The sequence below is a fragment of the Columba livia genome, chromosome 3 (genome assembly GCF_036013475.1).
Source record: "Columba livia isolate bColLiv1 breed racing homer chromosome 3, bColLiv1.pat.W.v2, whole genome shotgun sequence".
Taxonomy (NCBI): Eukaryota; Metazoa; Chordata; class Aves; order Columbiformes; family Columbidae; genus Columba; species Columba livia.
In genome coordinates, this window is record NC_088604.1 from 2,046,093 (window position 1) to 2,058,306 (window position 12,214).

At 45.3% G+C, this 12,214-nt stretch overlaps 1 protein-coding gene across 1 annotated transcript in view; it reads right to left on the reverse strand.

The window, feature by feature from the left end:
• The window catches only part of ELP3 (elongator acetyltransferase complex subunit 3), a 105,602-nt gene that overhangs the window by 31,038 nt on the left and 62,350 nt on the right, over positions 1 to 12,214 (reverse strand). The window contains exons 11-12 of the mRNA XM_065055550.1: positions 6,532 to 6,622; positions 1,741 to 1,806 (exon numbers count right to left, since the gene is read on the reverse strand). Coding sequence (XP_064911622.1) covers positions 1,741 to 1,806; positions 6,532 to 6,622 — 157 coding nt within the window. The remainder of the gene's footprint in view (positions 1 to 1,740; positions 1,807 to 6,531; positions 6,623 to 12,214) is intronic.

The window sequence follows — 12,214 nt, forward strand, 5'->3', positions numbered from 1 at the left end:
TCTTGGGAAGATATTTCATGGAATGACCACAGATCAGATAAGAGGAGCAGAGCACTAAGGCTGCACGGACAAACGAGTCTGTACGGCCTCAGTTCTTGCAGAAATCTGCCAAGAACAAGATCATTTATTCAGGATTGTTATGTATTTATGTATGCTAGACCCAGTTAAACTACTGTTATGCAGGATGGGAAGAGTTGCACTCCATCTGAATTCACATAATGGCAGGAGAAAAATGGAATATGGCTCCTGGTAATCTCTGATTTGCAAAGTGAGAACATGTTTCATAGAATCATTTTGGTTGGAAGAGACTCTCAATATCATTGAGTCCAACCATAACCCACCCCTGGCACTGCCCCATGTCCCTGAGAACCTCATCCATGTGTATTTTCAACCCCTCCAGGGCTGGTGACTCCAGCACTGCCCTGGGCAGCCTGTTCCAATGCCCCACAGCCCTTTGGGGAAGAAATTGTTCCCACATCCAACCTCAACCTCCCCTGGCGCAACTTGAGGCCGTTTCCTCTGCTCCTGGTGCTTGTTCCTGGGGAGCAGAGACCAACACCCTCCTTTCATGTGGTTGCAGAGAGCAAGAAGGTCTCCCCTTGCTAAACTCAGAGAATATTAATTCTACTTAAATTCTGGCACCAAACTCAGAGCCTCTTTGAAACCTAAATAACCAAAGCACAAGCGAGAGGACTTGTGTAAGGAATCTCCCTCTGTGCTGCCACACAAAGCCTAAGCCCAGTTTAGTGCTGACATTTAAAACCCATTGCACAGAAGACGAGAAAGGAATGCAGGTGTGATTCTGAGCCAGCGTTCTGCCCAGGCTGGCAGTATCTTCTGCTCGACACAAAGAAATCTTGTTGGAATGCAAAGGCAACATACGATGGATAAACTCCAGACTCATTTCAGTCCCTCTCGAATGTCAGCAAAGGAACAGGAAGAAAATACTTTTAGGGTATGATTTACATGTAGGGTATGATTTACATTAAAAAATTCATTTCCTCGGGTGCTGTGGAGCTCCTGAGCGCTTTCGGGAAGGACCAGACCCTCCTTGGGACTACAGTGAACAGGAGGATTAGTTTCCTAAACTGGATGCTTGAAGTTCATGAGTGAACCTTTTCCTTTCCATAAAATAAGCAGAGCAATTTTTTGGGCCCCGCTTCAAGACTTCAGGAACGAAAACCACAACATACGTGTCATATGCTAAATGGATCTACTCTTATATGTACATATATACAGGGTGTTTCAAGATGCACCCAATTTCAAAGATACAGTGATTTCAAATTGGGTCCGTCTTTTTGAAACACCATGTACATCCACATGCTGAAGCGTATTTATACACTTACACTGTTTGCCTATATGAACATGCACATCCACAAAAACAGGCTGTAAACTCAACATGCTTCCTGTTCAGCATGCACACATGGGATTATTCATATCTTCTAAATCCCAATTTGTAATGAGGAGGGAGAAAAGGGAAGGCAGCTATTTTGTTATAGCGGCGCAAATATCAAACTAACTGCTGGCTGCAGTCGGTTTATTGAACACGGTGGTCCATAAATTTCAACATGTGACTGTGCTCAAACAAAAGACATCCAGAGCTGCAGGGAAAATAAATGGAAAACTGGATCCATCTACAAAGGCGGGACATGCAACAAATGGGTCCCAACGCCTCCACACCAAACACACGTTACAAATTGTGTCTGAAACAAGCGCCTAGAAAAAGAAGACAAATCTTACCTGATATGGTCTCACTTTATGGTGAATTTCTTGAATTCCAACCTCTCTTGTTCTTACATCACGACACTGGGAAAAGAAAGGGAGGGGGAAAAAAATTACATAGGAGAAAAACATTAAGCTCTAGAGATTTCCAGCCACCCATTGGGTTTCAAACTAAACTGAAATAGCATGAAGTTGCACAGATTAATTTCAAATGGGCAGACTTCAAAATAAAAGTGCTCACCGATCCATCCCTAATATACCTCGGAAAGAGGTCTTAGTGCTAAATGGAAAGCCATGCTGGCAAAAATCAATTCACTAAGCAACTATTATGGCTCATGAGGAAATGTACACTTCGATTCACAAACAACAGGGTCTGGAGGCAAAAATCAACGTACAGAAAAGAAATAAGAGGGGAAAAAAAATACTTGGGCCTAATCCATTTTTACCCTGGATTGGGAAGGTCTAACGTTGGCAAAATCTATGCCAAGGCATCTCAGAGTCCTTATACAGCCAGTTTTTGAACCTCAGCAATACCAGTTTTTAAATAGGAACAGTTGCAGAAGCCCGACCCAAATATCAGAAAGTAAAGCTAACGTTGATCTGGCATCCACTGAGCATCACTGAGGCTTGGGAGCAATGGTGGAGAAAACAAAGGCGGCCAAAAGAAATCTTCCTTAGAAGTCAGACAAGAAAAGATGAGGCTTGAGAGGTGGGTTATAACCCGCGTTAACTTTCGTGCTTCTCAAAGCCAATGGAGTTGAGTAATTTGGCCCCCACTCACATCAGCAAGCAGTTGACAGTATAAACTTCTACCATTGGAGACGACATGTATTCACATCTTAGTGGGTTTAGTGGAAAGCCCAGTCCTAAGCTTAACCCAACTTTTGACAACAAAGTGCAGCCACAATAGTTTTACCCAAAGCAAATGAGTTGCAAATGCCCATTCCATTCCAGAAGAAGATAATCCCACCAATAGGCTAAAAATGCTTTAACAGCAACATCTACCTGCCCAAGTACCTCCAAAAGCCGGACTTTCAGACAGGGAAAGAATGAGGGTGCTGGGCTCTGCTCCCCAGGAACAAGCGCCAGGAGCAGAGGAAACGGCCTCAAGTTGCGCCAGGGGAGGTTGAGGTTGGATGTGGGAACAATTTCTTCCCCAAAGGGCTGTGGGGCATTGGAACAGGCTGCCCAGGGCAGTGCTGGAGTCACCAGCCCTGGAGGGTTGGACAGACGGACATGAGGTTCTCAGGGACATGGTTTAGTGGTGTGATGTTACTGGTTGGACTCAATGATCTTAAAGGACTTTTCCAACCAAAATGATTCGATGAATGTGTGAAAATTCATTTCACACTGAAGCTCAGAGCACCCAGAATGAGGACAGCTCTATCTCATGCCCCGTCCCCTTCTGCATGTTTTCAAATTCCATTATCAATATAAACCAACAATCTCCCAAATAGCAGAAAGCAGTGGGTCTGAGTTTGTTTTTTATAGTGGTCTATGGTAAAACCAGGATTCACTGTCGTACCGAGATTCTAGATTAGACAAACTCTTCTGTGCTTTACAGTTTCCTAGCTACACAGATATCACACTAAAAGGCAGAGAAATTACCACTCTTCATTCAAAACCCCAGAAATGCGGAAGGATGATGTATTTTGGGATGCTCCTTTCAAATCCCATGGCCCAACTGCGTATCTCCCCTTGCACTCAGCGGCTGGCAATCACTGGCCAGCATCTGCTCCCTCCAGAAACATTTCTTTCCAGCTCCTAAAGAATAATTCCTTTCCAGCAAGCAGAGACACGAGTCGCAGTGTTGGCAGGACTGATCCTCATCCCTCAAACGCGCTTCCCCAAAGACAGACGCCAGAACTGTCTGCAAACATATAAGATTCCTACAAGTCCCTTCCTTCCTTGGCCTTTTCCTCTCCTTTCCAAGCTAAAAGACAAGAGGACAAAGCATATTTATAGGAAAACACGACAATACCTTACATTTCAAGGCACGTTGCAGCAGATCGGTTTCTCATTCCACCAGCTGCAGCGTTTCTGCCTCACTAAATTAAAATCTGTAATCATCTGCACAGTGGAGATATTTCCAGATTGGGGTATTATCTAAAAGCGACGACTCCCAGCCTGACAAGCCCTTTAATGGTTCAGCTCTGCCCTGACCGCCATGGAGCAGCTTCTCCAGCTGCTCTTGATCAGGTTCAGATCAGATGATGTGGGTTTAGTATCAAACCCCAGGAAGAGTTCACTGTTAGCCCTGAAGAAATCATTTGAAAAGCCTTAGATGCACCATGGAGGTTGTCTCCCCTGCCTGGCTTTGAAGCAAAATGTCAGCAGGAGGGGTGGAAGCTCCTGTGGCTGGTGAAGCCGTCTGCCCAACCCTGGCTTGTTACTGGGAGGAATGATTTAAGGAGAAAGTCCAGCTTAGGAGAGATGAACCGGCGTGGAAAGCCCAGCGGGAAGGAGGACAGCCTGGAGTTTGTTTTCTGATCTTTTGTGCTACAACTGCAAGGTCCAGGTGAGATGGCAAAGGCAGTAAGGAGGTAGATGTACCCTGGAGAACTATACATGTTAATCACCAAAAATACAGGGCAGCATAAATTGGTGTGGGACTACAGGGACACAACAGCAGCCAAAGACTTTACTACTGCTGGATGCAGCGATGATGAGGCTCTTAGGGACATGGGTTAGTGCTGGATTTAGGTTATGGTTGGACTTGATGATCTTAAGGATCTCTTCCAACCGAAACGATCCCACGAATGCCTTAAAAGTCTTTAAAAAAAGGCGAGCTAGAAAGAGGAAGAGTTAAATCATAATACAGATGTATGTAGGGGTTGTGATGAGGATCTGCCCCTGTCTGAACACCAGGGCCATTAAAGCCCTTTGGAAAAGTCTCAAGGAGCACAGGGTTTGCATGATATTTTGTGTAGGAAGCTGGACATCCCAAGAAAGGAAGAACTTGGCCATAACTTTACTGGAGGGTGTCATGTATTGACAATGATCATGGCCAAAACATTGTGGCAAAACTAGTTCCTCCAGCCCCAGGATTGTCAAAGGCTAAAAGGAATCGTGCCTCAAACACTGTAGCAGGAGATGACAAATTCAGCACAGGGTGAACTGTGATTTATATATCAAGGACAAGCTAACGAGCCACAGCCCAGGCCGGCTGGCGATACCGGAGGTGGGGGACGTGCCAGAGGGCACAGAGCCCCATCTTCTGATATGCCCAGCTTGGCACACAAAGGGAAAAGGCTGAGACTTTTCAACACGGCCTGAGACTTGTTTAGACTTGTCGATCTTTCGCAATCACCCCTTCCCCCCAGACTTTCCTCTACTGGGAGGGCTATAAAAAGCTCACCTAAAACATCACTGCCAGGGGAACCCACCACCCTGAGGACCCTCCGTGCACCAGCCTCACCGCGGGAACCGGAGCAGACACCGGAGGACGCTGCGCTCCTGAACTGCAAACCCCAGCATCCTCGCTGGGGACACCGGAGACCATACATCTTCGTGCAAGTTTCGTCATCCACGGTGCATAAGAGCAGCTGGATCCCTCACTCTTTTCTTTCTTCCCTTCTCTTCGATCTTTCCTTCTCTTTTTTTATTTCTATATCCCTATTTCTTTGTCTCTCCTTCTGAGAGTGGTGATATCTTACTCTCTCTCTTACACCTTAGTTTTCCTTCCCTCTCTTTCTCTCTTTTCCTTTTGAACATATAAGAGTAACACCATTTTAAGTTCTGCTGTTAAAGTCTAGTTAAGTTTTGTATTATAGCTACTAACAGTTGCCAATCCATCACTTGTAGAAGGACTTTTACTGTTAATGTAATTAACAGTATTAATAATAAAATGTATTGATAATTAATAATTATTGATAATATTAAATGTATTGATAAGTTCTGTGACATCATAAAATACTTTTGCCAAGTCACTAATCACTGCAATTAGTATTCCCACCACGTGCTTTTAGTAAACTCATAATTGGATTGGAGCCCTGGAGTGACTGTCTGTCATTCACTTCACATAACGGCGCAGAATTAACGCAGAGTTAACTCACACCTGATCTCATCTGTTGATCATGGCGCGTGTTGCATTTGGAGTGAACTCATCCCTCATCCCATCTGTTGGGATGGGACAGAGGGCTTGCAAACTGTGGCTGATAACCGGGTTTCGGAGAGAGGTTCAAAGAGCGAGAGGCGTCAGAGCAAACCGTGGTGGGCACCATGAATGCCAAACGCCACAGCGACCTTCTGAGGAAAATCAAGACTGGGTATACGTACCTCTTTGTGACTTCAGATATCAACGTAATTCCTCCCTCTCTCCACCCCCACTCATATTTTTATTTGACCTTAGAAATATCAAGAATATTATGTCTCATTTGTTTGTGCTGAAATCTCTCTTGCAAGATTTCTCTGGCCTCAGACTAAGAGCTTTTCTTCCAGTTGTTCAGTCAAGTAAGTGCGTGCGTGGGAAAAAGAAAAGACGGAGAATTGCTAATAGCATAAATTAAAAAGAAACCTCCCTGCATGCTGTCTGATTTAAGGGTTTCATTCTAGTAAAAGGATGGAACATCACAAACCAGTTACCAAGTATCTTCAGGAAGTGAAAGTGCTAAACTAAAAACCAACCAAACAAAACCAGCTTTTCAGAAGCGTTGTTTTCAGTCATTAAATTTTGTTTTTTTGCAGATAGTTTTAGTTCAGCAGTAAATCTGGTTCGTCCCACGTCTCCTGGTCATTATATTCCTCTCTGCTCCTTTGTGTAAAGTCATCAAGTAGTTGTTTATCAGTATTAATTGACAAATATTTTACCTGCGTCCCCAGATCTTTCATCCTGGCCAGGGCGAGTTCGCGCAGGTTCCCGTGCTCCACTCCTGAGCTGACCAGCGGCATCGGGATATCTCTGCAGAGAAGAGAGAAACCAAACCCTCAAACAACAGCACCAGCAGGCAATACACCATAAAGCACCACTACAGCCTCCTCAGCCAAGAGTCCCAAGAGCAGACCACAAAATTTATCTGAATTGCTGTTACTTCGTGTCTTCGGTTGAACAAGAAATAACACACACAAAATAAGGGGGAAAGCTACAGGTTTTATTTTGGTAAAATATGAAGACTAAAGTAGGTGCTTGAAATCCTGAGAAATAAGTTATAGTTTTGCTCTGTTTGTCACTTGGGAGTCTGGTAAAAAGAAGGATCATCCAGTTGAGCGTGAGTCTCACCCAGGACTCCAGCTCAATGGTCTTCATGGTATCTGCTGCTGGAGACCAAAATTGGGAAGATTGTGTCTTCCTGCCGTCTCCAGGTTAAATGGCCATCAGGGAGAATTAATCAGAATTACAACATTTTAATACCAGGACACCAGCTGCTTCAAAGCCAAAAAGTTCTGTTTAACAAATGATTTGCAGCAAAGTCTAGCCAGAAAGTCTAGGGCATTAAAACAGGAATGTAAATCATGAGGCTGCACGTGGCAGAACTCAGTCCCGCAGTTCTCTGCGGGGGTATTAAATGAAATTTGAAAGCAAGAGCAGGTTTGGCCTCTCCGCTGCCTTCCAGGGCAGTTTGTCCCTCTAGGGATTAAATAAGCGGGATACCAACCCTTAGGGAAAGAAGGATTTCTGCATCACAACGAGCTGAAAAAGAAACACGTGGATTATTGGCACATCCCAATCCACGCTCTCCTTCTACCTAACGCTGTTCTGTATGGAGGTTTCAAATGTTTCTCCTTCTCCCTGCTCAAAATCCACCCTGGCACCTCTGATAACACCCCCAAGCGCTCCACTGTGTAATCCAGACCCAGGGAAACAAGGACTAAAAAGCAGAACAGATACTCAGTAAATCGTACAACAGGTTGGTCTCCAAACAGCACTCAGACTTCGGTGAGTATTTAATTCATCTGCGCAAGCATCCAACAGAATAAAGAATAGAATATCACATTAAACAAAACCAGACAGAGAATGGGCTGGTTGAGGGAATTGGTAATGTAATTAGCTGAATCCATCTTGGTTCAGCAGTGATTGAAAGTCCTCACCAGCCGGCAGCTGTCTGATGACCTCCGCAAAACGTATTAATTGATCTATTCAGTTCCTTGAGGACGTGCGCTCACACACGGCCCCTGTTAACAATTTACTATTTTTGGCAGCGGCTCTACAATAGACAAAGGTCTTCAAGGGTCCTAAAGACCTGATCCTCAACTGCTTCAGCCTTGTGATGCTGCCGAGGGGGGCAAGAAAAGGAGTTTTCCTTTCCTGTTAAGAATGAAAACAAGGGTATCAGAACTCCAGGATTTTCCTCCCGTTTCAGCATTGCTCTCCGAGGCGGATGGATGATGACAGAGCGGTGGACGTGATCTACCTTGACTTGAGTAAGGCATTTGACACGGTCTCCCACAGCATCCTCACAGCCAAACTGAGGGAGTGCAGTCTGGACGATCGGGTAGTGAGGTGACTGTGAACTGGCTGAAGGGAAGAAGCCAGAGAGTCGTGGTCAATGGGGCAGAGTCCAGTTGGAGGCCTGGATCTAGTGCAGTGTTCAAGGGTCAGTGCTGGGGCCTGTATTATTCAATATATTCATCAATGATTTGGATGAGGGAATAGAGTGACTGTCAGCAAGTTTGCTGGTGACACCAAGCTGGGAGGAGTGGTGACACTGGAAGCTGTGCTGCCATCAGAGACCTGGACAGGCTGGAGAGCTGGGCAGGGAAAATTTAATGAAATAGAACAAGGGCAAGTGTAGAGTCTTGAATCTGGGCAGGAACAATCCCAGGTTCCAGTGTAAGTTGGGGAATGAGCTATTAGAGAGCAGTGTAGGGGAAAGGGACCTGGGGGTGCTGGGGACAGCAGGGTGACCATGAGCCAGCACTGGGCCCTTGTGGCCAGGAAGCCAATGGTACCTGGGGTGGGTTAGAAGGGGGTGGTCAGTAGGTCAGAGAGGTTCTCCTGCCCCTCTGCTCTGCCCTGGGGAGACCACACCTGGAATATTGTGTCCAGTTGTGGCCCCTCAGTTCCAGCAGGACAGGGAACTGCTGCAGAGAGTCCAGCGCAGCCACCAAGATGCTGGAGGGAGTGGAGCATCTCCCGTGTGAGGAAAGGCTGAGGGAGCTGGGGCTCTGGAGCTGGACAAGAGGAGACTGAGGGGGGACTCATTCCTGGGGATCAAGATGGAAAGGGGCAGTGTCAGGAGGATGGAGCCAGGCTCTTCTGGTGACAACCAGTGACAGGACAAGGGGCAATGGGTGCAAACTGGAACACAGGAGGTTCCACTGAAAGAGGAGAAGCAACTTGTTGGGGGTGAGGGTGGCAGAGCCTGGCCCAGGCTGCCCAGGGAGGTTGTGGAGTCTCCTTCTGTGCAGACATTCCAACCCGCCTGGACACCTTCCTGTGTAACCTCATCTGGGTGTTCCTGCTCCATGGGGGGATTGCACTGGATGAGCTTTCCAGGGCCCTTCAACCCCTGACATTCTGGGATTATTTACAAATTTCTCCAGCATAAAGGAAGCCCAGTATTTTACTTTCCTCCCCTCTTTTCCCTGCTGTTTGTTCAAAGACTGTGTGAAAAATTCCTCATCTCTTACACTCACATGCCAAAAAGTTGAGATAAAATACAATTAGCTCACTGGTTCATTTATTCAGTGGATTTCTTTGAGTAAATAAGACACCACAGAGCCAACAAAACATACTTCAAAGAGCTTCAATTAGAGGAAATGGGCACTTCACGTTGTGACTAAAGGACTCACTAGAGGAGAAGGGCATTTTCACCAGAGCATGTTAGATCTACAGTGATAATCTAACTAAACGCCTTTCTCCTAATTATGGAACAACTCCAAAAAGACAGGCTGTATGTATTTTCTCCATAGGGATGCAGATAAAACATCCCGACATCTTCCAGTCCCAGGTCTTCAGCTAAATCCTGAGTCAGCCATGAAATAGTAAATGAAGTACTGCAAATAAAAGAGAGATTACACGATACAGTGACTTGAGTAGCATCTGCTTACTAGGGAGCAAACTAAATTAAAATATGCATGTGAAAAATAAGTTTTTTAAGCAAGAAATAGGTTTTCCATCCCCGCTTCAGATTAGAGCATTTAAATAAATATCTGTGTGCATCGTGAGCGTACACACGAACTGCCTCTGTTAAATCGCCACAAGGCATCACTGTATCACTGATGTTAGGACTTGTTAAAATGTTAAACAAATTCAGGGATGCAGGGGATTAAATCCTGACCTTACTAACGTGCAATTTGCCAGAAGCTTCAGCAAGGCCTATTTAATCTATTTCTCAAACATTTTGCATTACTTAGGACACTTGTGAAGCTGCTGATTGAAACACAATGTGAAAGTCTAAAGGGCTTGAGTCCACTCTCAGCTCTGACTTATCACACAATCTCAGTTGAGTAAGTATTTTAGTTCTTCATATCTGCGTCTCCCCATCAGTCCAGTGAAAATAATGTTCATATAAAACCCCGAGATTCACAAAAGGAGAAGTCTCGAGGTGTGTGGCACTACTCCTGTCATTTCACACCTTCTCACACACCAAAGCACTTTGGCGATAATGAGGTTCACAAACGTTGAGGATAAATACAGTATTAAGCATCTCTGATCGTTACAGAACACCCTGGAAGATTTATTCTCCTCCAACCAGCCATTAGCAACAGCATCTTATTTATCTTTTAAACATGAACCTGGTTTCCTGAAAGACTTCTACAGTGTTTTGTCAGTGACACCTCTCCAAAGCTCACCCCACTCCTTAAACTGATGATTTTAAGCATGCGAGGGACTAAAAACTATCAAGTCTCTCATGTTTCTTCAAAAACTGGTACTAGGGGACAGGGACCCCAAATAGTGATTCTAATAAGGAAGGGGATAGATAACTTAGCCTTTTCCTGATGGTGTTTGCTACAAAATGCACATATAGAACAGGCGGTCAATGCACAGAGAGCTCAGGATAACTAATATCTGAAAGGATTGTGGAAATAAAGCCTGAAATGCAAAATGTGAAGGATGACGGACCCGTGGCAACAGGCTGGAGGGAGAAGGGAAGGGCCCAGGGCAGCAATGGAGAAAGGGAGAAAAGCCGCTGTCCCCAGTGAAGCAGAGTGGGGGACTGGCCACAAACCTTCTTAGAAATCCAGTTTAGTTCATGATTCTGTTACAGAGTCACACGATAACCCCAAAAGCAATTTAGATCAAAGTAATAGCTTTTGGACTTTGCACTGGAGGTGTAAAAATCTCTAATCACCACAAACAAGTTTCAGATAAGACGAGCCAGTCGGTAAGAAAACAGCAATTGCACTGGAACACAGTAACTGAGCAGCAGATGACAGCTGAACGGAGGCTGCTGGTGGCCGGAGAAGTCCGAGCAAGCTCGGGCTCAGCACTCCAAGGAAAGACTTTTCCAGGCCCATGTTCCTTAGGAGAAGACCTACCAGGCTAAAAACTCATGCCATCCTCTAAGAATAAACCTGTTGGGTTTAGATGCGATGCTATGGTGATAGCATCATGAACAAACAGGCCGTTGCATCTACAGCAGAATCACAGAATCGTTTGGTTGGAAAAGACCCTCAAGATCATCGAGTCCAACCATTAATCCACCCCTGGCACTGCCCCACATCCCTGAGAACCTCATGTCCGTCTGTCCAACCCTCCAGGGATGGTGACTCCAGCACTGCCCTGGGCAGCCTGTTCCAGTGCCCAACAACCCTTTCCAGGAAGAAATCTTTCCTAATATCCAATTTAAACCTCCCCTGTGCATATTTCCACCATTCATTTTCTGGACGATGCAGATTATTCCAGACACACTCTTACCAAAGCTTTGTCTGGCTGCTGCATTAATACTTTTCATCTCTTAGAAGAGTTATTCTGAAAAAAATACTTTTCACAGCTTCACAGCCATGACTTACTCATATTAGAGACTGAGACATGAAGAACTTCCTTCCCTCCTCTGCTCTTCTCACACAGTGACCTCATGGTTCGCAGCAAAACCTCCTCCGAGTTTGACCTCAAGCTTCCCTGAACTGCATCTCATCCCATCTTTGTCACTCCAGCTTCGCCACCACCAGGTCCTGCTTGCACCTCCTCTCTTTTTCAGCAACATTTCCCAGCCCTGCAAGATTTCCTCAGTGCCTTCGTACTTTTTTGTGTCATTGTAAATAAATACAACTTTGAGGAAAATCAGTTTTTCAATGGATATTTGAGAAACTCTACTAATAACCCCGAGTCTGTACTTTCTTTGTCAAAGCTACTCAGTGCTTCTTGCCTTCAGCCACTTTCTTCTCTACCATCTTTCTCTGCCTATCCCTGCTCCACTGTATTTCTGATAAAATCATCAAATGGTTTGGGTAGGAAGGGACCTTAAAGACCATCTAGTTCCAACCCACCATGGGCAGGGACAACTTCCACTAGACCAGGTTGCTCAGAGCCCCGTCCAGCCTGAACCTGAACACTTCCTTGGATGGGGCATCCACAGCTTCTCTGGACAACCCATTCCAGTGTCTCACT